The sequence below is a fragment of the Chelonia mydas genome, chromosome 6 (assembly GCF_015237465.2).
Source record: "Chelonia mydas isolate rCheMyd1 chromosome 6, rCheMyd1.pri.v2, whole genome shotgun sequence".
NCBI lineage: Eukaryota > Metazoa > Chordata > Testudines > Cheloniidae > Chelonia > Chelonia mydas.
In genome coordinates, this window is record NC_051246.2 from 14,271,539 (window position 1) to 14,298,248 (window position 26,710).

Here is a 26,710-nt window from a genome sequence, read left to right on the forward strand (position 1 = left end):
CTTTCCATGCTGTTTTTCCTGCTCTGTGCCAAGCCCATGTCTGGGAGTGTCTCTCTCCTCCCTGGTGCCAGGGCCATTTTGGGGAGTGGCTCTCTCATCCCCCATTCCCAGCCCATGTCTGGGAGGAGCTCTGTCCTCGGCTGGCCGGTCTCTGGGGGGGGCTATTACCACCCCACGGTCTGGTCTGTGTCTAGGAGCATCTCTCTTCTCCCCTGTGCCAGGCCTGTTTTGGGGGACAGCTGTGTCCCTGGCCAGCACGGTGCAGGTGCCCACGTGGGTGCGTCGGTGTTTGACCAGGTGTGAGGCCTGGCTGAAGCACTTGCCGCACTCCGAGCAGGCGTAGGGGCGCTCACCCGTGTGGACGCGCCGGTGCTGCACCAGGGTGGAGCGGTCGCTGAAGCGCTTGGTGCAGACGCTGCACTCGTAGGGCCGCTCGCCGGTGTGGGTGCGCTGGTGGAGGACGAGGTTGGAGTTGTGGTGGAAGCTCTTGCCGCACACAGAGCAAACATAGGGTTTCTGGCCCAGGTGGATCTTGCTGTGGGTCCGGAGGCTGGAGCTCTGCGAGAAGGCCCGGCCGCACTCCCCGCACTGGTAGGGCCGCTCCCCGGTGTGCGTGCGGTGGTGCACGATCAGGTTGGACTGCAGCCGGAAGCTCTTCTCACACACTGGGCAGTGGAAAGGCTTCTCTCCTGTGTGGATGCGCCGGTGCCGTTGCAGGTCTGAGCTCTGCCTGAAGCCCCGGCCACACTCAGGGCACTGGTTGCACCTCTCAGCCTGGGGCAGGCTCTTACTAGTGGGGGAGCCTCCCATGAACAGGTTCCTGCAGCAGGAATTAACGGGCGATGACAGAGGGGGCTGCTGTGCCTGCCTGAGAGTGGGGTGTGGCTGTGTCCTGTGCAGGGCAGGAAGCAGCTGTTCAATGCACAGAGGAGACAGTGGCTGTTCCTTGTGCATAGGAGGGGATGGATGTTCCCTGCCAGGAGTGGAGGGACAGGCTGTTCCCTGCTCAGGGGAGGGACAGGCTGTTCCCTGCTCAGGGGAGGGACAGGCTGTTCCCTGCCGGGAGTGGAGGGCTGCTGTTCCCTGTGCACGGGAGGGACAGGCTGTTCCCAGCGCAGGGGTGGGGGCGGCTGTTTCCTGCGTACAGGACGGAAAGGCTTTTGCATGCGCACAGAAGGAAGTGGCTGTTGCATGGACATGGGACAGGTGGGGAGCTGCTCTTTCCCACCCTCAGAGGGGGCTTCTGGCTCTTCTCCGTCCAGAGAGGGTTTCTTTCTCTTCCGGCCAGGGCTCTGGGGCGCTTTCCTCTTGGGCCATCTTGGTGAGGCCTTGGGTGTTGGAGCTGCTTTGACAGGTGCCTCCGCCTCCCCGTGGTGCAGCACAGCCAGGTCCTCAGCGTCCAGCCCCCTCCTGGTGTCTGTGGGGACCAAGGGAGAAGTGGTGCGTGAGCCGGGCCCCAGGTGCAGGGGGAAGCCAGCAGAGGGATCTAAACTAACACTGGCTGGAAAGTGGAATTCAAAGTTCACAAAAATATTCAAGTTTTTGGAGAAAAGTTAGTCCCGAATTGGGACAAAAAAACAAACACTGGAAATTTTCCCCACAACTTGGACCCCGCAGTACTTCCTTTGGGACACACCGAGCTGCAGGAATGTTTCTGTGTGTGAAATGAAATGAGATCCCTGGGATTCCGGACTGCCCGTCCAGGCAGGTGCCGTGGAGTCAGGAGCGCCTGGGAGCCCTGGCTCCAGGGCAGCCACCAGGCCAGCTGTTGATGGCACTGGGAGCTTGGGAGCCAGGTATCCCAGTGCTTCCAGGCTCCTGGTGCCTCTGTAGTTCAGAAACCCCAGGCCAGGGGCAGCCCTCCTGGTGAGCTGCTGAAGCGCTGGGGAGGGGCGAGCTGGCAAGACACCAGGCAGGTTTCTGTCAGTCCTCGGCCTGCTTTCAGCCCAAATTCTGTCAGAACTGAGATGTTTCTATGGAACGTTTCAAATTCGGCAAATCGTCACTTTGTTATGGAAAAAATCTCCAGCCAGCTCCAAAGTAACCCCGTTATCTAAACCAGGGCAAACTGCCACCTGGAGGTGCCTACTTTGGTTTACCCTTAACCTATTTCCACTTGCATGGAACTGAACCAAAACAAACTTGGTTAAAACCAGAACAATGACGTCCACACGGCCCAGTGCAGCTGTTTAACAGACACAGGTTATATTATAGTATACACAAATGCAAGAAGCCTGGGAAACAAGCAGGGAGAACTGAAAGGTGGTGGCCCTGCCCCCGCTCCACCCCTTCCCACCCCCTTCTCTGAGCCTGCCATGCCCTCGCTCCTCCCCCCTTCCCCTCCAGAGCCTCCTGCACACCACGAAACAGCTGATCGGGTGGTGCGGGGAGGGAGGGAGAGGCGCTGATTAGTGGGGCTGCCAGTGGGTGGGAGGTGCTGGAGCTGAAGGGGGCTGCTGACGTATTACTGTGGCTCTTTGGCAATGTACATTGGTAAATTCTAGCTCCTTCTCAGGCTCAGGTTGGCCACCCCTGGTCTGGAGGAACCAGCTGGGGCAGAGCTCTTCTTGACCTGCTGCTCACAAACAGGGAAGAATTAGTAGGGGAAGCAAAAGTGGATGGGAACCTGGGAGGCAGTGACCATGAGATGGTCGAGTTCAGGATCCTGACACAAGGAAGAAAGGAGAGCAGCAGAATATGGACCCTGGACTTCAGAAAAGCAGACTTTGACTCCCTCAGGGAACTGATGGGCAGGATCCCCTGGGAGAATAAAATGAAGGGGAAAGGAGTCTAGGAGAGCTGATTGTATTTTAAAGAATCCTTATTGAGGTTGGAGGAACAAACCATCCTGATGTGTAGAAAGAATAGCAAATATGGCAGGCGACCAGCTTGGCTTAACAATGAAATCCTTGCTGAACTTAAACACAAAAAAGAAGCTTACAAGAAGTGGAAGATTGGATAAATGACCAGAGAGGTGTATAAAAATATTGTTCGGGCATGCAGGAGTGAAATCAGGAAGGCCAAATCACACTTGGAGTTGCAGCTAGCAAGGGATGTTAAGAGTAACAAGAAGGGTTTCTTCAGCTATGTTAGCAACAAGAAGGTGGTCAAGGAAAGTGTGGGCCCCTTACTGAATGAGGGAGGCAACCTAGTGACAGAGGATGTGGAAAAAGCTAATGTACTCAATGATTTTTTTTTCACCTCTGCCTTCACGAACAAGGTCAGCTCCCAGACTACAGCACTGGGCAGCACAGCATGGGGAGGAGGTGACCAGCCCTCTATGGAGAAAGAAGTGGTTCGGGACTATTTAGAAAAGCTGGACGTGCACAAGTCCTGGGGCCGGATGCGCTGCATCCAAGGGTGCTAAAGGAGTTGGCGGCTGTGATTGCAGAGCCATTGGCCATTATCTTTGAAAACTCATGGCAATCGGGGGAAGTCCCGGATGACTGGAAAAAGGCTAATGTAGTGCCCATCTTTAAAAAAGGGAAGGAGGAGGATCCGGGAAACTACAGGCCAGTCAGCCTCACCTCGGTCCCTGGAAAAATCATGGAGCAGGTCCTCAGGGAATCAATTTTGAAGCACTTAGAGGAGAGGAAAGTGATCAAGAACAGTCAGCATGGATTCACCAAGGGCAAGTCATGCCTGACTAACCTAATTGCCTTCTATGCTGAGATAACTGGCTCTGTGGATGAGGGGAAAGCAGTGGACGTGTTATTCCTTGACTTTAGCAAAGCTTTTGATATGGTCTCCCACAGTATTCTTGCCAGCAAGTTAAAGAAGTATGGGCTGGATGAATGGACTATAAGGTTGATAGAAATCTGGCTAGATCATGGGGCTCAACAGGTAGTGACCAATGGCTCCATGTCTAGTTGGCAGCCAGTATCAAGTGGAGCGCCCCAAGGGTCAGTCCTGGGGCCGATTTTGTTCAATATCTTCATTAATGATCTGGAGGAGGGCGTGGATTGCACCCTCAGCAAGTTTGCAGATGACACTAAACTGGGAGGAGTGGTGGATACGCTGGAGGATAGGGATAGGATACAGAGGGACCTAGACAAATTGGAGGATTGGGCCAAAAGAAATCTGATGAGGTTCAACAAGGATAAGTGCAGGGTCCTCCACTTAGGACGGAAGAATCCCACGCTTTGCTACAGACTAGGGACCGAATAGTTAGGCAGCAGTTCTGCAGAAAAGGACCTAGGGGTTACAGTGGACAAGAAGCTGGATATGAGTCAACAGTGTGCCCTTGTTGCCAAGAAGGCTAAGGGCATTTTGGACTGTATATGTAGGGGCATTGCCAGCAGATCGAGGGATGTGATCATTCCCCTCTATTCGGCATTGGTGAGGCCTCATCTGGAGTACTGTGTCCAGTTTTGGGCCCCACACTACAAGAAGGAATTGGAAAGAGTCCAGCTGAGGGTAACAAAAATGATTAGGGGACTGGAACACATGACTTATGAGGAGAGACTGAGGGAACTGGGATTGTTTAATCTGAAGAAGAGAAGAATGAGGGGGGATTTGATAGCTGCTTTCAACTACCTGAAAGGGGTTCCAAAGAGGAAAGATCTAGACTGTTCTCAGTGGTGGCAGATGACAGAACGAGGAGCAATGGTCTCAAGTTGCAGTGGGGGAGGTCTAGGTTGGATATTCGGAAAAACTTTTTCACTAGGAGGGTGGTGAAGCACTGGAATGGGTCACCTAGGGAGGTGGTGGAATCTCTATCCTTTGAGGTTTTTAAGGGCAGGCTTGACAAAGCCCTGTCTGGGATGATTTAGTTGGGGATTGGTCCTGCTTTGAGCAGGGGGTTGGAATAGATGACCTCCTGAGGTCTCTTCCAATCCTAAGATTCTAAATGTCTATCTGTCTCTGGCGTTGACAGGCCCCAGCACCATAGTATGCAGGCACCTCACAATCCTTAATGTGTTTATCCACATGCATGGCTGGGAGGCAGAGCAAGGCTGTTATCCCCAGTGTACAGATGGGAACTGACACACACAGGGACTAAATGACTTGCCCAATGTCACACGGGGAGTCTGTGTCAGAGGTCAAACAGAAGCCAGGTCTTCAGCATCAAGGCCAGCAATTAAGCACCAGGCCACACTTCCCGATCATGCAGCTATCTGCACTGCTGAATCTCTGTGCGCAGCCAAGCCTGGTGGATGTCAGAGTAACAGTAGCTTGGAAGTGGTGACGGTGAGTGTCTCACGCCTGGATTCACCGTGGTGAGGAGTGGAAAGGAAAGGCAGAGCATGTCTTGATTCTGCCTCCCCCAAGGCTCAGTGGATCTGGTCGTGGGGCAGGGCTGCAGGAGCTCCTGGCTCTGTGGCTAAGCTCTGCCTACCCCATGGCTCAGCGGACACAACCAGGAGGCACTGCCATGGGAACTCGTGCCTGGGATTCCAGGATTTTGCTTTCTGAGCTGACTGATTCATCCCTCACCTGTTGGGACGTCCCTCTGGGTCTCCTGCTCCTCAGGGGCTGGGGGATCTGGGATGCATGGCTCCTCCCCTCGCTCCAACTGAGAGATCAGAGCGGGCTTGCGAACCGGACAACCTGCCAATGGGGAAAAGAAAAGAAGCAATGAGGGCGCAATCAGCGAGCCCCAGAGCTTGGTACAAAGGTCCCTCTCTGCTGGGGAGGGGACGATGGGGAAGTGGGACAACCAGTGGGATGAGGGGCAGTCACAACCCAACGGTGACAACTCTGAACCCCCAAAGACAGATAGGAGCACTCTCCCCTGGAGCAGGAACCCCAAGCTCACACACCCAGAAAATACAGACAATGCATGCGGATGTACTCGGACAGGGACTAGGCCCTTTTAGGAACTCTGGGGTGGAGTCACAGGTTCGAACCCCAGCTCAGGCAGCCAGGGAGTACAGGCAGTGAGTGTGTGTGGGCATGCGTGTACTTAGATAGAGAACCCCAGGACGGCATCACAGGTTCAAAGCCCAGCAAGACCCATTCTATCCAGACAGTTTGGCCTCCTGCACTGAGCCGGTTGGGTAAAATTCTACAAAAAAATGTAGAATGCCATTTCAACTAAAGGAAATTTTTCACACAAGCAAATAATTTTCAAAATGAACATTCTTTGGAAAATATAAAAATGCAAATACTGCAAAATAAATGTTGTTTTGAATATTTTCTAAATTACATTGTTTACATTATGAGCAGTGCATCACAGGACATAGTTCAAAGTGTCTCCGGTTTGTGCTGCGGTTTCTTATTTATTTATTATTTGTGTTATGGTGGAGACCCAGTCGTGGAGCAGGACCCTATTGCGCCAGGCGCTGTACAAACACACAACAAATAAACAGTCTGTACCTGAAAAAGCTCACAGTCTAGTACATGACAAGAGACAACAGATCTATACAGACAGACGGAGGAATACAAGGAAACAATGAGGTAACATTATCTAAATAGACAAAACATAGGGTGGGGGAAGGGGTAGAACAGAGAGAACGCCATGATAGTTCCAAGATTTACATCATGTTAGTTCCACAGGTATCAAACCGTTTCCCTGCAACATAAATAGACATTTTGATCTAGAAAATAAGTCAAGATGTTTTAATCTGTACTAAGCAGCCACAGCCCTTAGTGCAGTGGTCCCCAATCTTTCTGTGGGAATAGCACATTCCTATTCCCAAAAGACTGTGGTGGGCGCCAAACACCCCACTGTTGAAATGCCGCCAAGAAGCGGCAGCGGAAAGAAGCCTCGCCGCCGAAATGCCGCCGAGAAGTGGCAACACTTCTCGGCGGCATTTCAGTGGGTGGTTCTCCGGAGGCCGCGCTCGGCGGCAGCATTTCGGCAGCGCACACAACTGCCCCAGGGGGCGCCATTGCGCCCGCGGGCAGAGCATTGGGGACCCCTGCCTTAGTCTATTAAATAAATAAATATTTTGACTATTATGTCATGAGATTACAAATCATGACATGAGAGGGCACGTCCTAGTGTGCACCGTATGTCATGAAATAATGTACAAATAATATAGAAATGAAAATAAAACACATTTTAAAACAATAATTTTCAGAATTTCTGTTTCATGGGAAATTACAAGAATATTTGGTTTTGTTCTGATTCAGGGTGAAAACAAATTTTTAAATGTCGAAACGAAACAGAAATTTGGAGTTTTGACCAGACTTGCTCCTGCATAACCCAGGCCACCCAGCGATTCTTGCTTCTAGCCCATCACAGAGGTGCTCAGGAAATTACTTTTAAAAAAAATTTTGATTAAAAGGGGGGGAGGTGTCTTTTTTTTTTTTTTAACCAGTTCAGGCTTTTGATGCATACACACACATTGGGGGTTTTCAGCAGTTGACACACAACATATTTGATGGAAAGTTTTTGTGAAAATGTCAGTTTTGTTGAAAAATCCAGTTTCCATAGAAAATAATTTTGATGGGAAAGTTTGGAGCAGACCTATGCTTTATGTGCATGTACTGTGTTTCTCAGTCTCCTTGAAAACAAGGGGTGCAAAGGTTAGTCTGGGATTCTCACGTCACCTCCCACCAGGACCCCAAGAGACCAGGGAATAGCCTGCAACTAGAGATGGGTAAAAAATTTTCCAACACAACAGTTTCAGTGAAAATCATGAAGCTGCAAGATTGGCTGGCTCTCTGAGAGATGTTTATAAATTCAATTTTGGTTCTTCTGACACAGAATTTTTCAAATATTTCAGTTCCATGGGAAATTTCTAATTTCTGACTTTGTTGTCTGAATTTTAGAAAAGAGAAATGTCTCACAAGCCAAAAATTCTGGTTCCTCACTGTGCTACCAGGAGCCCACCAGACCTGGACATAGCAGAGAACTCACCAAGGGAACTGCTCAAAGACTAGCCATCCAAACTTTATTTTCAACTAAAACTGGGACATTGAACAAAAAAAATGAGCGGAAATTTTCTGCTTTGCTGAACATTTTTTGTTTTTTTCACTGAAAATTTATACAAAACCCAAAACAAAAATTAGTTTCCACTGAAACTTTCCATGGACAAAAATCTCCATTTTCAGTCCAGCTCTACCCACAGCCAGAGCTGGTCAACATTTTTTTGTTTGTCAAAATTTTCGGATGAAAAACAGACTTTATTTCCATGTAAAAAAAATCTACTTTTCAACAAAAGAGTTTCCAGTTTTTGTTTTTTCCTCTCTCATTTTTCCTTTATTCCCCCAGTACCAAAACAGTAAAAGTCATGCGGGAGAGAAAGTAAAGAATGGGGAGAAAAAAAACAGAGACAGACAATTTGGTTCTTGTTGGAAAACTTGAAATATTTGTGAAAAAAATATTTTTAGTTTCTTTCAAAACAATTTTTCGGTGGAAAAGATTTACGATTTTCCAGTCAGCTCTGCCCAGAGCTTCCACATGAGGCGAGAAGTTTGGATAATCACCCAACTAACCCAGTGAGCTAATGCTCCGGTAAGTCTCCTGCATGACAGTCCCATACAGCTGCCTCTGCTCCTCATCCAACAGCAACCACTCTGCCTCAGCCAGAGTCACAGCCACATCCTTGAACTGCACTGGCACCTGCAACCACAAAAACATCCACCTCAGCACTGACCACTCCCGGCATAACTCCCTGCTGCGAGCTAGCTGTGCCAGGGACAACTCCTCCCCTGCACTACGCTCGTGCCAGTCCTCCCCTGCCCCGCTCAGGGCCAGCTGCTCTGGGGCCTACCCCTGGAATTAGGAGATCATGCACGAAAGCAGGGTAGGGTGCGACGTAGTGGGGATTTTCCCTTGTTAGGTTGTATGTGAGCCTTTGTGAGTCTTACTGTTTTGCATGAATGCGGTGTGTGCCTCAGTTTCCCTGTGTATTGCACCAATGTCTAGGTGGTGGGAATAAGGGTGTGTGACTTTTGCGGGGGCTGCTCCAGCTGGAAGCGAGTCAGTCTCGGCTGGCTTGGGGCGCAGGGGAGAGGACCAGAGCCCTGGCTCTGGGCTCTCCTCCCCACAAGATAGACTTGGCTGAAAGTCACTGATTTCTGTGCTAACAAGTTCTGCCCTATGCTGTGTTCCTGTCAACTAAAAAACCTTCTGTTTTACTGGCTGGCTGAGAGTCACGTCTGACTGCGGAGTTGGGGTGCAGGACCCTCTGGCTTCCCCAGGAGCCCCGCCCGGGCGGACTCGCTGCGGGAAACGTACAGTGTGGAAGGGGATGCTGAATGCTCCGAGGTCAGACCCAGAAGGTCGAAGCTGTGTAAGCTTCTTGCCCTGGAGACAGTATGCTCAGAGAGAGGAGGCTCCCCCAGAGTCCTGGCTCATTTCATAGGGAGTAGTTCCAGAGCATCGTCCCGGTGACTCCATGACACAGGGCCAATGTCAAAGGAAACAAGACGCACAGAAATGGGGTGTGCACAGAGGGGATTAGTGTGGGGAGTGGTGTTCACAACCACATCAAACAATAACCACATTGTACCCTGGACAGTATCTCTGGTGAGGAGGTGGCCTGCCTGTCAGCGTGAAGTGCTCCAATTTGGAGAGCACGTTCCCTGCAAGACAAATACCCTCACACAGCGAATCTGAGGACCAGGCTGGCACGACAGCTTGAGGCCCTCCTCCATTCTGGGAAGCACGTTCCCTTCAAAATGGCCACCCTCACAGAGTGACTCTCAGACTCTCACGGAGACTCAACACTGGGCCTTTTCAGCTCAAACCAAACCTGTTCAGATCCAAAGCTGGGCTGCGTACTTGGGAACTCAAGGAACTGCGGGAGAGAGTGCTGAGATGTCACTGCTCTAAGGGAGACTTTAAATGAGACTTTAAACCATCTCCCGCTCTCCCCAGTGGTATATTTTCCGGCCTCTCGGAACGTCTTAGCACAGGTGATGCCACGTGTGGCAGATTCACTCCCTCAAAATCCCCTGATTAGCAGCACTGGCAGCTCTCGCTAGCCGAGATCTCTCCCGTTGTCCCTTCTGTCATAAATATACAGGAGGGATTTTACAGCACTGTATACAGAAAGGTGGTTACCCTTCCCTTTATATTTATGACACCTTCTAAGTTATTGGGGCCACATGAGCCCACAAGTGCTCCGATGCCCACGAGTGGCCGCTAACTTGGGGCAGTTTTTAGTTACCCAGCTGGGAGACGAGTGGGGCCAGGTTTCCAGGGGGATGTGCTAAAGATAACACAACTGTAGCTGCGCAGCATCTGAACCATCAGGCCCCAGTTGACTCATGTTGGGAACCCAAACTCTAAAGCACCCACACACTACGGAGACTCTTAAGCAAGGCTTTACGGAGACACATACAGGAACCCTGGCTCCCCTATGGCTTCCACAGTCTGTCTCCCCTTCCCATCCTGGTCCCTCACTGAGATGATCACTCTCACCTGTAGCCCCGGCCACTTGATCTCTGGCTGCCCCACCTGGAACCCCTCTGCCAGGGCCACTGCCTGGGCACCGGTCTCAGGGCCACATTCCCAGATCCAGCTCTGCATTTCCTCCGGCAGGATGGTCAGGAACTGCTCCAGGATCAGCAGCTCCAGGATCTGCTCCTTGGTGTGGCTCTGCGGCTCCAGCCAGTGATGGCAGAGCTCCCGGAGGCGGCTGTAAACCTCCTGGGGCCCCTCAGCCTCCTGGTAGCAGAATTCCCTGAAGTGCCTGCGCTGTGTCTCTGGGCTGATGCCATAGCGACGCAGGATGGTCGCCTTCACCTTCCCATAGTCACTTGTCTCTGTGATGTCTAGGCTACCATAGGCCAGCTGGGCTTTCCCGGTGAGGTACGGCTCCAGTCGGGTTGTCCACTCCCCTCTCGGCCACTGGCAGGCATCAGCCACTTGCTCAAAGGTGGCCAGATAGGCCTCGATATCGTCCTCTGGCGCCAGCTGGGGCAGCTGCAGGGATCCCCATGTAGGTGCTGGAGTTGGATTAACCTCGGCAGGGGTCTGCGAGGCTGACAGCTGCTCCTCTCGGCACAGTGCCGTCTCCTCCTTCAGCTCGATCCCAGCCTGCTCCAGACCCCTGGATGACTCTCTGCCCCCCTGGGAGGTGGGGTTTTCACACCCATGTGCACAAGTCGGTGCTGGCACAACTCTGGGAGGGGGCGGCAGTTCTGGCTCTCCGTGCCTGAGGGCGCAGGCCGGAGCCGGCCCCACCTCCGGAAGGACGCGCAGGGCCTGCAGCACCTCCTGCCAGACGTCCTCCCAGTGCTGCAGCATCTCCTTCTGCGACGCATACCGGGCCTGCTGCGGTGCCACCCATCTCAGCAGCTCCCCAATGGTGCCGGACTGCACCACAATAGGCAGCCCACCCGCTCGCTCCAATCCCGCATCTGGCTCGGGCCCAGCTGAGGCCTTCTGCTCCGTCAGCCCAGCGGGGCACACCGACTGCTCCACCTGGATCTGAAACTGCAGGTCCAGGGCCCCCTCTGTCACCTGCCCTGCAGCCATGGCTGCTCCCTGGGGTGTCCTTATCCCAGCAGGGGATGAGCCCAGACCCCAGGCCTTTCTGGCTCATTCATGCCCCTGGCAGAAAGCATCCGGCCTCTGGCTTCCTACCTCAGTGTCCCGTTTTTGACACCACATAAGCCGGATGGGGGATCAGGTGCGAGGGCCCAGAAGCACAAACTGTCTTGAGAAACCAGAGCGACCTCCTGGAGCTGGCAATGCTGCTGTCTGGAAAGAGGGGCTTCTCCCGCAGGTCCTGAGAGGGCAAGGGAAACACAGACAGTGAGGGAGCAATTCCATGGTACCAAGGGATTTGAGTGCTTAGCTCACCCTGCTAACTCCTGGTAAAAACGACAACGGCCGAGTCGTCCCTGGGATTGTGCCTCGTGTTCGCTAACACTCCTGTCCTACTAGTGCGGACGCACCCTTCCCTGCCAGAAAAGCTGTGTGTTCTTACAGCCAGCTAGTGACCACCTCTCCTTGTTAGAGAATCGTCCCAGAGGGGGGATAGGGCAATGAGGGGCACGAGCCAGGGACCTGGGAAAGCCGAGTTCAGTTCCCTGCTCTGTCAGACTCTGTGTGTGGCCCTAGGACAGTCACATGCAGAGCTTCCAGAGAAAAAAATCATAACAGAAAGACCCCTGCTCACCTCTCCCACTCCTACCCACAGCTTTCTGCCCCCTCCCAGCACAGACAGGTCCCTTGTCCATCCCTCCACATGTACCTCCAGGGCCCTGCCCCCCCCAGCACAGCCAGCCCCCTCCTTGCCCCATGTAGGGTGATATGGAGTTGCAGCTGCGTTATTAGGGTTTGTCTACATAGGGAAATTGGCTGGAAATAACCATGGGTTAGTTGGGCTGAATCTGCCGCCCACCCAGCATGGGGCCCAAGCTGGCTCTGACAAATGTCCAGCTGGCCTGACCCCCAGAGGAGGCGAATGGGATGCTGGGTGGGTCGGTTCCCCCCTCAGCTCACACACTTTGTAATCCTTCACCTCCTCTTATACAAACACCCCCCAATTCCTTCTGTTAGCATCACTCTCCACATGCCCATGGCCCCCACGTGCATCCTCCCCCTGCACTTGGCCCCAACCCTCCCCACCGGCAAGTGCTGGGGTTTTGTTCAGCCTCGCTGGCAAGCCCCTGCTGTCTGTATGCAGGGAGAAAGCTGCAGGCTGATTAAACCCGCTGTTGTTCTCTCCAGTTCCGCCTTTGGGCTGGGCTTCCCTGCAGTGTCTAACTCCTCCCTACTTGTGCCCTGCATTTTAACCCCACATTAGCCTGCTCCGTTTCCGCTGTGCTTAGAGCTTCCACAGCGTTTGGACAGAGAACTCCTCCTCCCTCCTGCCAGTTGGACAGAAGCCTCCTGGATCATGGGGGAAAGGTTTTATGGGCAGGATTTCCCAATGATTACGTTTGCAGATGACACTAAGCTGGGTGGGGGAGTTACCAACACTTCGGAAGATAGAGCTAAAATTCAGAGGGATCTTGATAAATTGGAGAACTGGGCTACAGCCAAAAAAAAAATGAAATTCAACATAGACAAGTGTGAGGTGCTGCACTGAGGGAAGAAAAACCAAATGCACCGATACAGAATGGGGGAAACGGTCCTGGCAGCAGTGCTGCTGAGAAGGATCTGGGAGTGGTGGCGGATCACAACCATAGCATGAGCCAGCACTGCGATGCTGTTGCAAAAAAAGCAAATGCAAGTGTAGGTTGCATTAACAGAGGCAGAGTCTGCAGGTCTCGGGAGGTGATAGTACCGGTCTCCTCGGCGCTGGTTAGGCCTCAGCTGGAGTCGTGTGTCCAATTTTGGTCACCAATGTATATAAAGGATGTAGAGAGAAACTGGAAAGGACCCAGAAGTGAACAACAAAGATGACCAAAGGGATGGAATGCGAGTCAGAAGAGCAAAGGCTGAAGGAACTGGGTACGTTTAGTTTGGAAAAGAGGAGATTAAAGGGGGATGTGATAGCGGTCTTCAAATACTTGAAAAAAGATGGAGAAAAGAGGCAAGAGGCAATGGGTTCAAACTACAGCTCAGAAGATTTATGTCTATATTGGCAACTGAGCGACAAAACTTTTGTCTTTCAGGGGTGTGAACAAAACAAAAGTTTTGCCATGGCAAGTGTCATTGTGAACAGAGTGTTGTCGGCAGGAGTGATCTGTTCATTGGGGGTGCAAGTATTTTGTCGGCAAAAGTGCTGACAAACCACGGCAACACTGCCCGACTTTTAGCGACACGGCTGTGTCAACAAGGCCATGTCACTAAAAGCTGTGTAGTGTAGTCAAAGCCTAAGAGTAAATCTCTGGAAAAACTTCCTAATGGTAAGAACAGGAGGACAATGGAACAGACCTGCCTAGGGCGGCCGAGGAAGCTCCTTCACTGGAGGTTTTCAAAAGGAGGCTGGAGCCATCTGTCTTGGATGGGTTAGTGTGACGCATGGCTAGAAAGGGTTAAACATCCTGGAAAATAAATAACCCTCAAAAGACATGTGGGGAGATAATGTTTGTGTTTTTGTGTATTTACATATGTATGAGTAGGGTCCACAATGTAATCAACAGTCCCTGTCTATGCTGTATTCTGATATCATTTAAATTAGTTGTAATGTATTGTGAATGGTGGAGGAACAAGCAAATGGCCTTATGTTAATTCGTATAGCTAAGTACTGGTGATGGACCTCCTTCAAAGTCATCATAATTACCTTTTGTTCCCTGTGGAACTCCAACTTGTCAAAAGACATAAAATTGTATAAAAGATCCTTGGGTCCTGATTCTGTCATCTCAGATCTGCTTAGGCTTCCTCAGGGGAAGTTTGAGTCGCAAGACTGAGGTCCCAGTTATGCTGGTACGCCCTGAATATGAGATTTGGACATTGGACTATAAACTATGAACTATTTCTGAAAGAACTCTTTGCAGCTACAAAACTCACCATCTCTGGTATCAGAGTAACAGCCGTGTTAGTCTGTATTCACAAAAAGAAAAGGAGTACTTGTGGCACCTTAGAGACTAACCAATTTATTTGAGCATAAGCTTTCGTGAGCTACAGCTCACTTCATCTCTGGTATGAATCTGAAACTCAATGAATCGAACTTATGTCTGTATGTCTATTGATCTTTTAACCATACTCTCTCTCTTTCATTTTTTAATAAAGTTTAATTTAGTTAATAAGAATTGGCTGTAGTGTGTATTTGGGTAAGATCTGAAATATTCAATAACCTGGGAGGTAATGTGTCTGATCCTTTGGGATTGGCAGAACCTTTTTTTTTATATGATGAAATAAGATTTACAGAAATTTTCATCATATTTGACGTGGGTACCTGGATGAGGGCCTGAGGCTGGATCTCTTTCAGGGAACTGTGTTGTTTGGACTTCTGAATAACCAGTAAGGTAATAAAGAAGCTGTTTTATGCTGGCTTGGTGAATCTAAGTATTAGAATATCCACCAGCTTTATGGGGATTGTCTGCCCTATTCTTTGCAGTTCACCCTAATTGAGTGACCACAGCTAGGACCCCGGTCACAGTTAGACACAACAAATCCTGCATCTTGCAGGGGGTTAGACTAGATCAGTGGTTCTCAACCTGTTGCAGACTACTGTACCCCTTTCAGGAGTCTGATTTGTTTTGCGTGTCCCCAAGTTTCACCTCACTTAAAAACTACTTGCTTACAAAATCAGACATAAAAATACAAAAGTGTCACAGCACACTAGCACTGACAAATTTGCTTGTTTTCTCATTTTTGCCATATAATTATACAATTCATCAATTGGAATATAAATATTGTTCTTACATTTCAGGGTGATACTTGAGTCCGTTTTTCACTTGTGAGCCTTGTCTGAAGCCGGAGCCACAGGCAGTGGGGCTGAAGTCCAAGCCCTACCACATAGAGCTGAAGTATGTAACTTAGCTTCACAGGGGTACCTGTCTATAACTGCCTTTAACCTGTCCCATGACCACTGATCTAGATGAGTTGATGTACCCCCTGAAAGACCTCTGCATACCCCCAGGGGTGCGCATGCCCCTGGTTGAGACCCACAGGACTAGATGACCCCTGCGGTCCCTTCTAGCCCTGTGGTCCTATAACCCAGAGAGGCAGAACTGTCAGCTGAGCGTGCTACAAAACGCTGTGTGGTTTGCAGACCGAATGGCTGACAGGCATTCCCATTAGAGTTCTTGTTGCCAAAAGCTGTTAGCTTTCACCTCCAGGATGGCCTCCATTGATCATGAGGCACTTCACCTGTGAGTTATGTACATGCACTGCTTTTCCCTTGTCACTGCACAGATAGCAGCTCTGTGCTAGGAGAGAGAGAGCAGCCTGTGAATGAAATGAGAGAGCAGCCCAGATTAACGTACTGCTCAGCACCAGGACATATCCCACCAGAAACCCACTCCAGTACACGGCTAGTGCAGTAATATTAGGGTGCAGTTACATGGGTCTGGCATGGGTAGTGCTTAGTAGCGAGAGTTTCCAGGCCCAGGCTAACTCTGCAGTGAAGAAAGACCCTTTGTGTGGTGCTGGGATTCCAGGCTGTGACACTGACCTGGGGAGAGGATGGCTGAGAGCAGAGGGACCTTTAACCACCAGACAAAGGCAGAGCACGATCCACTGGCTGGGAGTAGAAGGGAGATAAATTCAGACTGGAAATAAGGGGCCTGTGTTTATCAGGGAGGGGAATGAACCATTGGGAGAGCTCCCCTCAGGATGGGTGGATTCTCCATCCCTGGGAGTCTGTCAGTGGAGATGGGGCGTCTCTCTCTCAAAGCTCCGCTCTAGCTCAGCCAGGAGTTACTGGGCCAGGGGGCAGGAATTGCTGGGGGAGATGATGGGTTAACTAGCTGGGTTCTGCAGGAGGCTGGGCTTGATGGCCATAAAATGAGATCCCAGTGGGTAGGGAAAGGGCTCTGAGTGCTCCATTGGAGAGAGATGTCTGTGTACATGGAAATTTGCCAATCTCCACCCAACACAGCTCCCTGCCCCCGCTCAGCACAGACAGGCCCTATCCTGACCCTCTCTGGCCCATCTCTCTGGACCCATAATCCCAGCTCCCTCCCCCACTCAGCACCGGATGAGGTGCCAGGAGAAGGTGCCCGAGGATACATAGCTTTGTCCCTGAGGTCTGTGGGAGCTATCAGTCTTCTTGTGGCTGCACACCACCCATGGCTTCCTCCGCCAGCCCTGTACAGAGCTTCTAGCAATGGGGAGCCTGGCCTTCCCACAGTGATCGCCACTGCAAAGCCCAGGCCGGGCTCAGCCACCACAGCTGAGCTCTCTCCCTGCTTGGGGACGGGGAGTTACCATATCCCAGACCCTGACACAGCCCCTTTAGCGAGCCAGGTCCCTGCGGGTGCTCTTCCCAAGACACTCCCTCCCGACAGACCCGCACAGGCAGACAGACGTGGGTTCAAGGCCCAGCTCTGCCAGGGATTCCCTGCATGACCTTGGGCAAGTGACTGAATCTCTGGGGGCCTCAGTTTCCCCATCTATAAAGTGGAGATAATGCTCTCTTACCTCACGGGCCTGTGTCAGGATAAAATCCATTAATCACTGAAGTAGTGCCAAACCCTGTTGCTCAGGAGCCAGGTCCCCAAAATCTTGAGATTATCTTAAATATCTTGTCATTTCTATATATATAAAAAAACAATTTTAGAGCCTGTTTACTCTCCTGCTGGTGTGGGAGCCATTAGGTGTCATGTTTATCAGCTTTTCTCCCCAGCCACAGGGGCTGGAGTCTTACAGACCAGAGTCCCATTGCACTAGGGCTCGCACACGATGGGACAAGGGACTGATAAACACCTAGAGCAGAGGTGGGCAAACTATGGACCAGGGGCCACATCCGGCCCACAGGACTGTCCTGCCCGGCCCCTGAGCTCCTGGCCTGGGAGGCTGTCCCCCTCCCCCGCAGCCACGCCGCTGCACGGCGCAATGCTCTGGTCGGTGGGACTGCAGAGCCCAGCCTGACCCGGTGCTCTGTGCTGCGCAGCACAGTTCCTGTCCTGGTGCAGCTGCGCTGCCAGCCACCAGTGCTCCAGACAGTGCGGTAAGGGGGCAGGGAGTGGGAGGGTTGGATAGAGGGCAGGGGAGTTCGGGGGGGGTGATCAGGGGCATGGATAGGGGTCAGGGCGGTCAGAAGGCAGGGAACAGGGGTTGAATGGGGGCAGATGTCCTGGGGGGGCAGTCAGGAAGGAGGGGTGGTTGAATGGGGTGTGGGGGACAGTTAGGGGCAGGAGGCAGTTAGGGGCGAGGGGTCCGGAGGCGGTCAGGGAGAAGGGGTGGTTGGATGGGGCAAGGATCCCAGGGGAGCAGTCAGGAAGGAGGGGGGGGTTGGATGGGGTGGTGGGGGGCAGTTAGGGGCGGGGTTCCGAGAGCGGTCAGGGGACCAAGAGCGGGTGGGGTGGATGGGGCAGGAGTCCTGGGGGGGTGGTCAGGGGGCGAGGCCGGGCCATGCCTGGCTGTTTGGGGAGGCACAGCCTCCCCTAACCGGCCCTCCTTACAATTTCAGAAACCCGATGCAGCCCTCAGGCCAAAAAGTTTGCCCGCCCCTGACCTAGAGAGAGACCTCTAGGGATGGTCATATAGGAAATGTACAGGCATAACAATAGCAGTATGATTATTAAACTCTCCATGTAGATACTCTTCTAGCAAAATAAGAGGGCTTGTTTCCCAGTTCAGTTTATAACCAGATGAGCTGTATGCGAATGTCCCTGTGTAGCATTTGTTGGTTTTTTTCAGTGGAATGGGATGGAGTTTCCTTTCTGATTAAAAAGATAGACATCACCTCCAAAAGCAACTTGTTTTAATGTCTCCCATTAATCTGAGCCACCTCTGGGGTTGGAGGCAGCAGGGGGCTGATGATACAGGAATCTCTCACTGAGCACAGAGTTTTTACTAGATCAGAAGAGGAGATGTAGATCTGAATTACTGACACTGGCGTGGAATGAACTCAGAGGAGACAATTTCATGTGCTGCCTCTTGTGAGACTGGAAAATATTTAGACTGCGGCAGAGCTGGTGAATTTTCATCCTTCATCAAAATGCGGGAGGGGTTTTGAAAGGAAACAGCTTTTCATCAAAATGGACATTTTTGCAAATATGTTTTAATTTTTTTTTGTCAAATTCCTTGATTTTCACTGGAGAAAACTCCAAATCCCGAAACCCAACAAATGTTCAGTTTCCAGTAATCGAAGCCCAACAGAGTTTCAGCTTTAAAAACAAAATCATTTTGGTTTCAGAAAAGTAAAGAACTTTCAGTTTTTCAAGGGAAACCAAAATGTTATGACAAAAATGGAAAATATTTTAAAGGAGAGAGGAATACTCTGCTTCCCCATCCGTTGACTCCTCTGTGTCCTGTACTTTGTGCTAAGGGCAGGGCTATACCCAGCCTCAGGCACTGCTCAGTACAAAGGCTACACAACAAGGGATGCCCTCTCTTTGGATTGTGAGGGAAGAAATTGCTCTCCCACTCCCCAGGGCCCCAATCCTGCTGTCAATGGGCAGAAGCACATTGAGATCTGGATGAACGTTTTTGCCAATGGCAATTTAAGGCTCCTGGAGTCTGGCTGTGGGGGAGATGTTTGTGGACAGGCACTTTCCCAAGCTGCCTAGAGACACAGGACTGGCCTTAAGTAAAATGGCATCCTGAGTGAACTTTTGGTGCCCTTTCTTTGAATCTGGATATGGGGGGTCGGGTGGATGGAAGGGGGCAGTTCCCCGTGCAGTGACCCGTCCCCCCATGGCTGGGGAGCGATGGGGCAGGAATCCAGGGAGGGGTGTAGAGCTTCCTGCAGGCAGGTGAGGTTCCCAGGCAGGGCCGGGGACCCTGGGGAAGAGCCAGAGCCAGGGCTGGAGCAGCACGCAGCTGTGCAGGGCACCAGGAAATTTGGTGCCCCAAATTTCCTGGTGCCCAACGCAGCTGCGTACTTTGTGTATGGGTAAGGATGGCCCCGTTCCCAGGGGTGGTGGGTCTGACCCAGCCAAGAAGCAGCCCACCCACAGAAAGAGGAAGTCCCATCCTTCCCCAGCCCAGCTGGGACTAGCAGCTGGAGCCCAGCTCATGGTAGGAGCCCCATCTGGGGTTCCCCCAGCCTTGCTCCTCCCCAGCTCCAAGCCCAGCACCTCCCCCACCAGCCACAGCACCGTGGGTGATCACTAGGGCCCTACCAAACTCACAGTCCATTTTGGTCAATTTCACAGTCATAGGATTTAATTTAATTTTCATCATTTCAGATATTTAAATCTGAAATTTCCTGGTGTAACTGTAGGGGTCCGGACCCACCAGTGGGCAGTGGGGTGGGGGTCGCAAGGTTATTGTAGAGGGATTGCAGTACTGCCATCCTTCCTTCTGCACTGCCTTCAGAGCTGGACGGATGGAGAGTGGCGGCTGCTGGCCAGGTCGGGACCCCCAGTTTGAGAAATGCTGGTCTCCTCTGTGAAATCTGTATAATATAGGGTAAAGGTACACAAAAGACCAGATTTCATGGTCCTTGATGCATTTTTCATGGCTGTGGATTTGGCAGGGTCCTACTGATCACCCATATCGCCCACTCACAAGGCGGGCCCTGTAGAGACAACAGCAGCAGCGGTGCCCCTCATGATGCCCCCAGACTCACACTGCTGTTCACAACACGGCTCACCCCACCACCCACATTATTGAAGGGAAAGCAGAACTTACCCCCAAAACGCCGAGGCGCTAGGACACCCTGCCCCTGACAGCTCTGCACGTATCACACCCACGCCCCCTGTGTCTGTCCCAAACAGACAGACTCTCCCTTAGATCCCCCCATCTGATCCACAGCCAGGACATCCCTCCTGCAGCACAGACCCCGCTGTGGCAAAGGCTAGCAGTGCCTCTGTGCACCCCAGCCCCAGAAAAGTGTGGCTCTAGGGCTGGGGGATGGCTCCCCACTCATACCCCAGTCAGAGTGTTGGGGTCCCTCCTGCTTCACTTTGGTGGCGAGAGGGCCCAGAGCTAGGGGGAGTGGAGAGGTACATGCCCATGTGATTCCCCCACACCTCCAGGAGCCACCCGCACCACACAGCCCACCATGAGGCCTGGCCCCTGCTCTGCTGCTGGACTTGGTCCTGCTCCCTCCATCAAGGCCTGGCTGTGCTACACATGCCCCTGTAACTCACACCCCCCCGGGTGGGGTGCTCTGTCCCATCTAGCATAGGCGCCGACTTCTAATGGCGCCGGTGGGTGCTCAACCCCCCTCTACCCCCGGCCCCGCCCCTACTCCACTCCTGTCCCGGCTCCTCTCGCCCCCATTCCAACTCCTTCCCCAAAGCCCCAACTCTGCCCCCTCACTGCCCCTATCCGACTCCTTCCCCAAATCTCCACCCCGGACCCACCTCCTCCCCTGAGCGCGCCACGTTCCCGCTCCTCCCTCCCGGAGCTTGCTACAGCTGTTTGGTGGCAGCAAGTGCTGGGAGGGAGGGAGGAGCGGGGACGTGACCACTCAGGGGAGGAGGAGGAGAAGGTGAGGCAGGGCAGGGAGCTTGGCTGCAGAGCACCCATTAATTTTTCCCCATGGGTGCTCCAGCCCTGGAGCACCCACAGAGTCGGCGCCTTTGCCCTCTAGCGGCACTGAGACCACTTAGAGATTAAAGAGTCTGCTACAGCCTTAGCTAAGAGCCATGTAGCTTTTCGCTCATGTGGTAGAGGGTCATGCATTTAGCTCCAGAGGTCCCAGGTTTGATCCTGCCTGCCGCTGATGGGGGGGGCCTGTCGGCGTTACATACCCACTCAACTGGGGGGTAAGTGGGGGCTCCATCCAGAGCAGAGGGCAGGCATCTTTGAGAAGGATTGTTCCCATCTTTCAGCACAGGGCGCTGCTCTCCTGCCCATCCCCTGCCCAGCATTTCCCGGTGCTGAGATTCAGCTGACTCTGAAGCGGGGCTTGGAGCCTGTTTATACAGGTGTCCTTCACCTGGCAATGAGCTACAGCTGACTTTGGGGGCAGGCCTGGGGGCATGTGCCCTCTCTGCTGGGATCTCCCAGGCTGGGTGTCACTGTTGCATTGACTCCAGCACCCACAGCTTGTGTCCATATTGGTAGTGTCTGACTAGGAGGCATCTCCACTCCCCTACCACAGTGAATAGCCAGCACCCAACTGCCCCCAGCAGGTGAGATGTGGTGGGGGACCAGGACTCCCTGGGAAGTAGAGGCTGGAGAGCTGCTGGCTGCCCCCAATCATTGTGTTTAGGAATAAAACCATCCCGACAATTAACAGCGGTTGGGCAGAGCTGGGACTGAGCCATCCCAAATGCAGGGCCTGGCTCTGATGGGACTAGAGGGTCAGGCCCTCATAGGTGCAGGGGCTGCCCCTGATACCCCATCTTCCCCATCAGCATCCTGCAGGGACAGGATAGTGCTAGGTTCCCAGAGCTGATCCCTGGCTCTCTGGTGTCACAACTCAACAGCCATCGCTGGCTCTGGAGCTCTTCCCACATTGATGGGGTCTCTCCACCACCACAAAGGGGGGCTTTTGGGGACTGAGTGAACTGCCCCACTAGTGGGACATTGATGGGGTCTCTGCCCCACAGGCTGGCTCTGTGCTCTGTACACTGTCCCCTGTACATGGGGTCTCGGTGCCACTAGAAGGCATAGACACCGACTCTGTGGGTGCTCCAGGGCTGGAGCACCCTTGGGGAAAAATTAGTGGGTGCTCTGCACCCGCTGGCAGCCAAGCTCCCTGCCCTGCTCACCTCCTCCTCCGCCTCCTCCCCGCTCCTCCCTCCCTCCCAGCACTTGCCACCACCAAACAGCTGTAGCAAGCTCTGGGAGGGAGCAGGGAGGAGCGGTAGGGTGACCAGAGGGCAAGTGTGAAAAATCAGGACAGAGGGTGGGGGGTAATAGGAGCCTATATAAGAAAAATCCCCCAAAATCGGGACTGTCCCTATAAAATCGGGACATCTGGTCACCCTAAGGAGTGGGAACGTGGCACACTCAGGGGAGGAGGCAGGGCTGGGGCGGGGATTTGGGGAAGGAGTCCGATCGGGGCAGTGAGGGGGCGGAGTTGGGGCGGGGACTTTGGGGAAGGGGTTGGAATGGGGGCGAGAGAGGCCGGGACAGGAGTGGAGTCGGGGCGGGGCCGGGGACAGAGGGGAGTTGAGCACCCACCGACGCCATTAGAAGTAGGCGCCTATGCTAGATGGGACAGAGCACCCCACCCAGCGGCGGTGTGAGTTACAGGGGCACATGTAGCAGTGTATCTCCCCAGTGTGGGCAAGGGGGTCCCTGGTGGGTGGCAGCTGAGAGTTGAGCTGAGAGAAAAATGGCCCCCATGCTCCAGGGACCGACGGGTTCTCTGCTCCACATGAGAGAAAGGGACTCTTAGGTATGTGCCATGGGCCAATCTCTGGGGCAAACAGCCCCTAATGTAACCAGTGTAGCAACACCTGCCTGCATCTGCAGGGAGCCTGAGAGGGAGCTGTCCTGGGTAGGACCAATGCAGAGACACTAGAAAACTAATACAAAGAACCCAAGGTGTATTTTTAGTCTCCTGGTCGGTGATCACTTTGGGTTGGCAATGGTGTCTCAGTGGGAACTTCCCACTGACTGCTGTGGAGCAAGGGTCACACAGAGACCTGAATATAACCCTGTCCCATGGACAATGGAATCAGTTGTCTCTGGTGACTGAGTATTCATAGACTGGAAGAATTAAAGCCCGGAGGGACCATTAGATCATTAGTCTGACCCCTGTATAGCACAGACCACTAAATTCCATCCAGTTCCCACTGTATCAAGCCCAGTAACTTATGTTCAGCTAAACCATCATCCAGGAAGGCTCCCAGTCAGGATCTGAAGACATCAGGAGATGAAGAATCCACCACTTCCCTTGGGAGTTTGTTCCAGTGGGTAATGACCCTCACAGTGGCAAACATGTGCCTCGTCTCTCATTTAACTTTGCCTGGCTTCAGCTCCCAGCCATCGGTTCTTGTTCTGCTTTTCTCTGCTAGATTAAAGAGCCCTTTAGCACCCAATATTCCCCCCCCCCCCCCAGAAGGCACTTTGACTTCCTGGTGCGGGTAGCAACAGACAGTAACATAGGCATTGTCAGACTAGGTCAGAGCCAAGTTCCATCCAGTCCAGTGTCCCATCTCCAACACAAGACGCTGCAGAAGAAGATATAAGAACCCAGCAGAAGCAGATGGGGGATAATCTGCTCCCCGAGCCCTTAAGCAGGAGGGGTTGCCAGGCATTTTTTGCATTAACTACTCTAGTTCTGGATGTTCCCTCTTTGAATCTTGCTAAGTTCTTGCTTTCAGTGGAATCCTGGGGCAGTGAGTTCCAGAGGATAATTATGTGCTGTGTGGAAAAGTATTTACTTTGATCAGTTTTCAATTTCCCAACTTTAAGTTTCATAGTGTGTCCCCTTGCTCTTGCGTTAATGGATAAGGAGAACAGACACGCCTTTCTCCCAGATCTCCTTTCTCTAGACCAGTCAATATTTTATAGACATTGATCATGTCCCTTCTTGTTCACCCCCTAACAAAGGTTACAATTCCAGCTATGACTCTCTCTCTCTCTCTCCAGGAGGAAGCTCTGTCCCTTCATAGGTTTTTAATAAACCAAGATTTATACAACTGTGCAATAAAGACCTAATAACTCAAGTTGTCTTTGTTATAATATAACATGCTTTTATTTTATGGGGCGGTTTACTGTGAACACAACAGAATAGTCAGCAGGTGATCTAACCACATTTTTTGTTATACTGGGTGGAAGATAAATATGTGTGCTGCCAGGGTTGCCAACATGTGAATTCTGGGTGATCCCTGACCCAGGAATTTGCAGAAGTTTTTGGGAGAGCAAGGAGTGCACTGCGACACAGGGGTTGCTGACTATAGGCAGATTTGGGTGGACAGAGGTAGCCTGTGTTCCCGGCATGTTTTGCCCACTCTGCAGCATCTAAGGCCTTGACTACACTACAAAGTTTTGTTGGCAAAGGTTATGCTGCTTTAATTAAAACGGCTGTTGCGTGTCCACACTAGCTCCTTGTGTCGGCAGAGCGCATCCACACTAACAGCTCTTGCCTCGACTCAGAGAGCAGTGCACTGTGGGTAGCTATCTCACTAAGCAACTGGCCACAGGGTGCTTTGGGAAGGGTTTGCTGCTTGCAATGGCTCATGGGGCAGGTACAGAGTCACATGATGCAGGTTTTGGTCAGTCGCTTTTTCAGTGTGTGAGGAGGAGAGGTGAGTGGCGTGTCTGGGGCAGGGGAGACAGCAGGCTGACTGACCTATCCTGAGGCAGAGGGAGGGGGATAACCCCCCACATCAGCCCCCGGCTCTGCTCAGCACAGCAGTCTCTCCCAAAGCAGCCCGCTCTGCCTGCAAGTTTGTGATTCCCTCCGAGTTCCCCCACAGCCTCCACAGCGGCATCCAGAGCAGCTCTGTGAGCTCTCCATGCTGAGGAATGTCAAAGCAGCACAGCAGTCCCCCCCGCAGCAGCAGTCTGCCTGCCGCTGTGTGCCTGGTGCCGGGCGCACTAATGATTTGCTCTTTGTGCCCCAAAGGGAGCAGCCCGCTCAGCTGTCAGCTACTTCCCGGAGCTCTGAAAGGGGAGGGGCGCATGATGCCTGCCGGGCAGCAGAGATCAAAACAGTGAGCAGAGCGGTCACGGCAGGCATTGTGGGATACTGGCGGATTCTGGAAGCCGGTTCTGTTGACAAAACAAACAGCAGTGTCTACCCTGAGGCTTTGTCACTTTAACTTGGCTGCAAAAAGTTTTTATGCTCTCATTGAGGTGGTTTTATTTTGTCGGCAAAACAGCAGAGTTTTGTTGCCAAAGGCAGCTTTGCAGCATGTACACCTCCCCTGTTTTGTCGGCAAAAAACAGCTTTTGCCGACAAAACTTTGCAGTGTAGAGAAGGCCTAACTAATGTCTTGTAATCTACCGGACATTGTCGTGATTCACTCAGGCAGAAATGATCTGGGCTCCTTCAATGGAGGACCGCAGATTTGGTCTGCATCACAGATTTGTGTCCAGGACCTCTGATAGTCTGGCTAAGGCTTCGCCTACACTACCAATTTATGCTGGTATAACTATAACGCTCAGCAGTGTGGAAACCTAACCCCCAGTGCAGAAAGCGCTTCTCCTGTTGACATAGCTAATGCCTCTCGGGGACGCGGAGAACCTACGCTGATAGGAGAAGCTCTCCCATTGGCATAGGTAGCATCCTCACTAAGCGCTACAGGTTCATGGCTGACTGGACAAGGTGTAGTGTTTGTCACAGAACCATTACGAGCTCTGACCCTGCAGTGTTTCTCAAAGATGGAGTCCATCTATTGAGCAGGGGACAGAGGCTCTCTCTCTCAACCATAAAACTGTCAATATTTTGGAACAGAAACCCCGTCTCGGATTTTTCTCACTGGCCCTGCTATAAACTCCACCCTTCAACCACTCTGAGGCACAACCACAAACACCACTGCACTGTAACACAGCTGACCTTCATTCCAGGCACTGCATGTGAGTTGGGTTATCAGAGGGAATAAGTAATGCCAATAGAAACATTTTATATCAGGGAATGAGGAGTTCAGGGAGATGCATTTCCTCCTTGCAAGGGGCAGGGGGGAGAGGAGAGCCTGGAAACAGTAGTGGGGAGGCAGCTAGGTTGGAGTGGGGAAAACAGTGGGTCAGAGATATAGAGGGGCCCAGCTGATGTGTAGCGAGGGGCTGGCTGGCTCAGTATGCAAATTGCAGGACATGATATGTACAACTGCCTAAATGACTACTAACTCCTACCAAAACAATATATTTTACAGTTCAAAAAACTAGGAAATTCAATGACAGAAAATGACGTTAACACAGAGTTATGATTGCTTGGTGGTATATCGGACCTTTGCAGAACGCTGAATTGAGCAAAACTCAAACTTCTGAAAACCAGAAAATGCAATTTGTGCTGATGCCATGCCCCAGGTGAACACCTGCCACTAATTATTGTAGTCCAAACCTTTGTACACCTGTGCAATAAAGATTTAACAACTCAAGTTGTCTGTGAGAATATATGTTTTTATTTTATGGGGAGAGTTACTGTGCACGCAGTAGAATAGTCATCAGACAGTCTAACCAGCCCTGCCCTCTTTTAGCAATGCCTCAATATACCATGTTAACAGATATATCTTTTTACTTGGCCAAACCCACAATTGCTGAAATGTAAAAGCTCTTTTTACAGCTCATTCACAGGATTCCATCTGACACTATTAAAGGACAAAAAGGAAAAAACAAAGTTGCCCAACTGAAAAGGGGCAGAATTAAGATTGTACGATTATCCAGCCCCTTTGTAATTTTGTAGTTTTCCTGTTGTGATCTAAAGAATGTCCAGTGGCTGAACACACCTCC

General features: G+C 52.0%; 1 protein-coding gene across 2 annotated transcripts in view; it reads right to left on the reverse strand.

Moving 5' to 3' along the window:
- Positions 1 to 494: 494 nt before the first annotated feature.
- Positions 495 to 26,710, reverse strand: part of LOC102946049 — a 29,237-nt gene continuing 3,021 nt past the window's right edge. The window contains exons 1-5 of one of the 2 annotated variants that reach the window (XM_043549424.1): positions 12,476 to 12,587; positions 10,319 to 11,630; positions 8,386 to 8,512; positions 5,437 to 5,550; positions 495 to 1,417 (exon numbers count right to left, since the gene is read on the reverse strand). In XM_043549424.1, coding sequence (XP_043405359.1) covers positions 630 to 1,417; positions 5,437 to 5,550; positions 8,386 to 8,512; positions 10,319 to 11,377 — 2,088 coding nt within the window. In that variant the 5' untranslated portion in view covers positions 11,378 to 11,630; positions 12,476 to 12,587 and the 3' untranslated portion in view covers positions 495 to 629. Of the gene's footprint in view, positions 1,418 to 5,436; positions 5,551 to 8,385; positions 8,513 to 10,318; positions 11,631 to 12,475; positions 12,588 to 26,710 lie in introns of those variants that run through there. The other variant, XM_037899165.2, reaches the window with a different exon arrangement.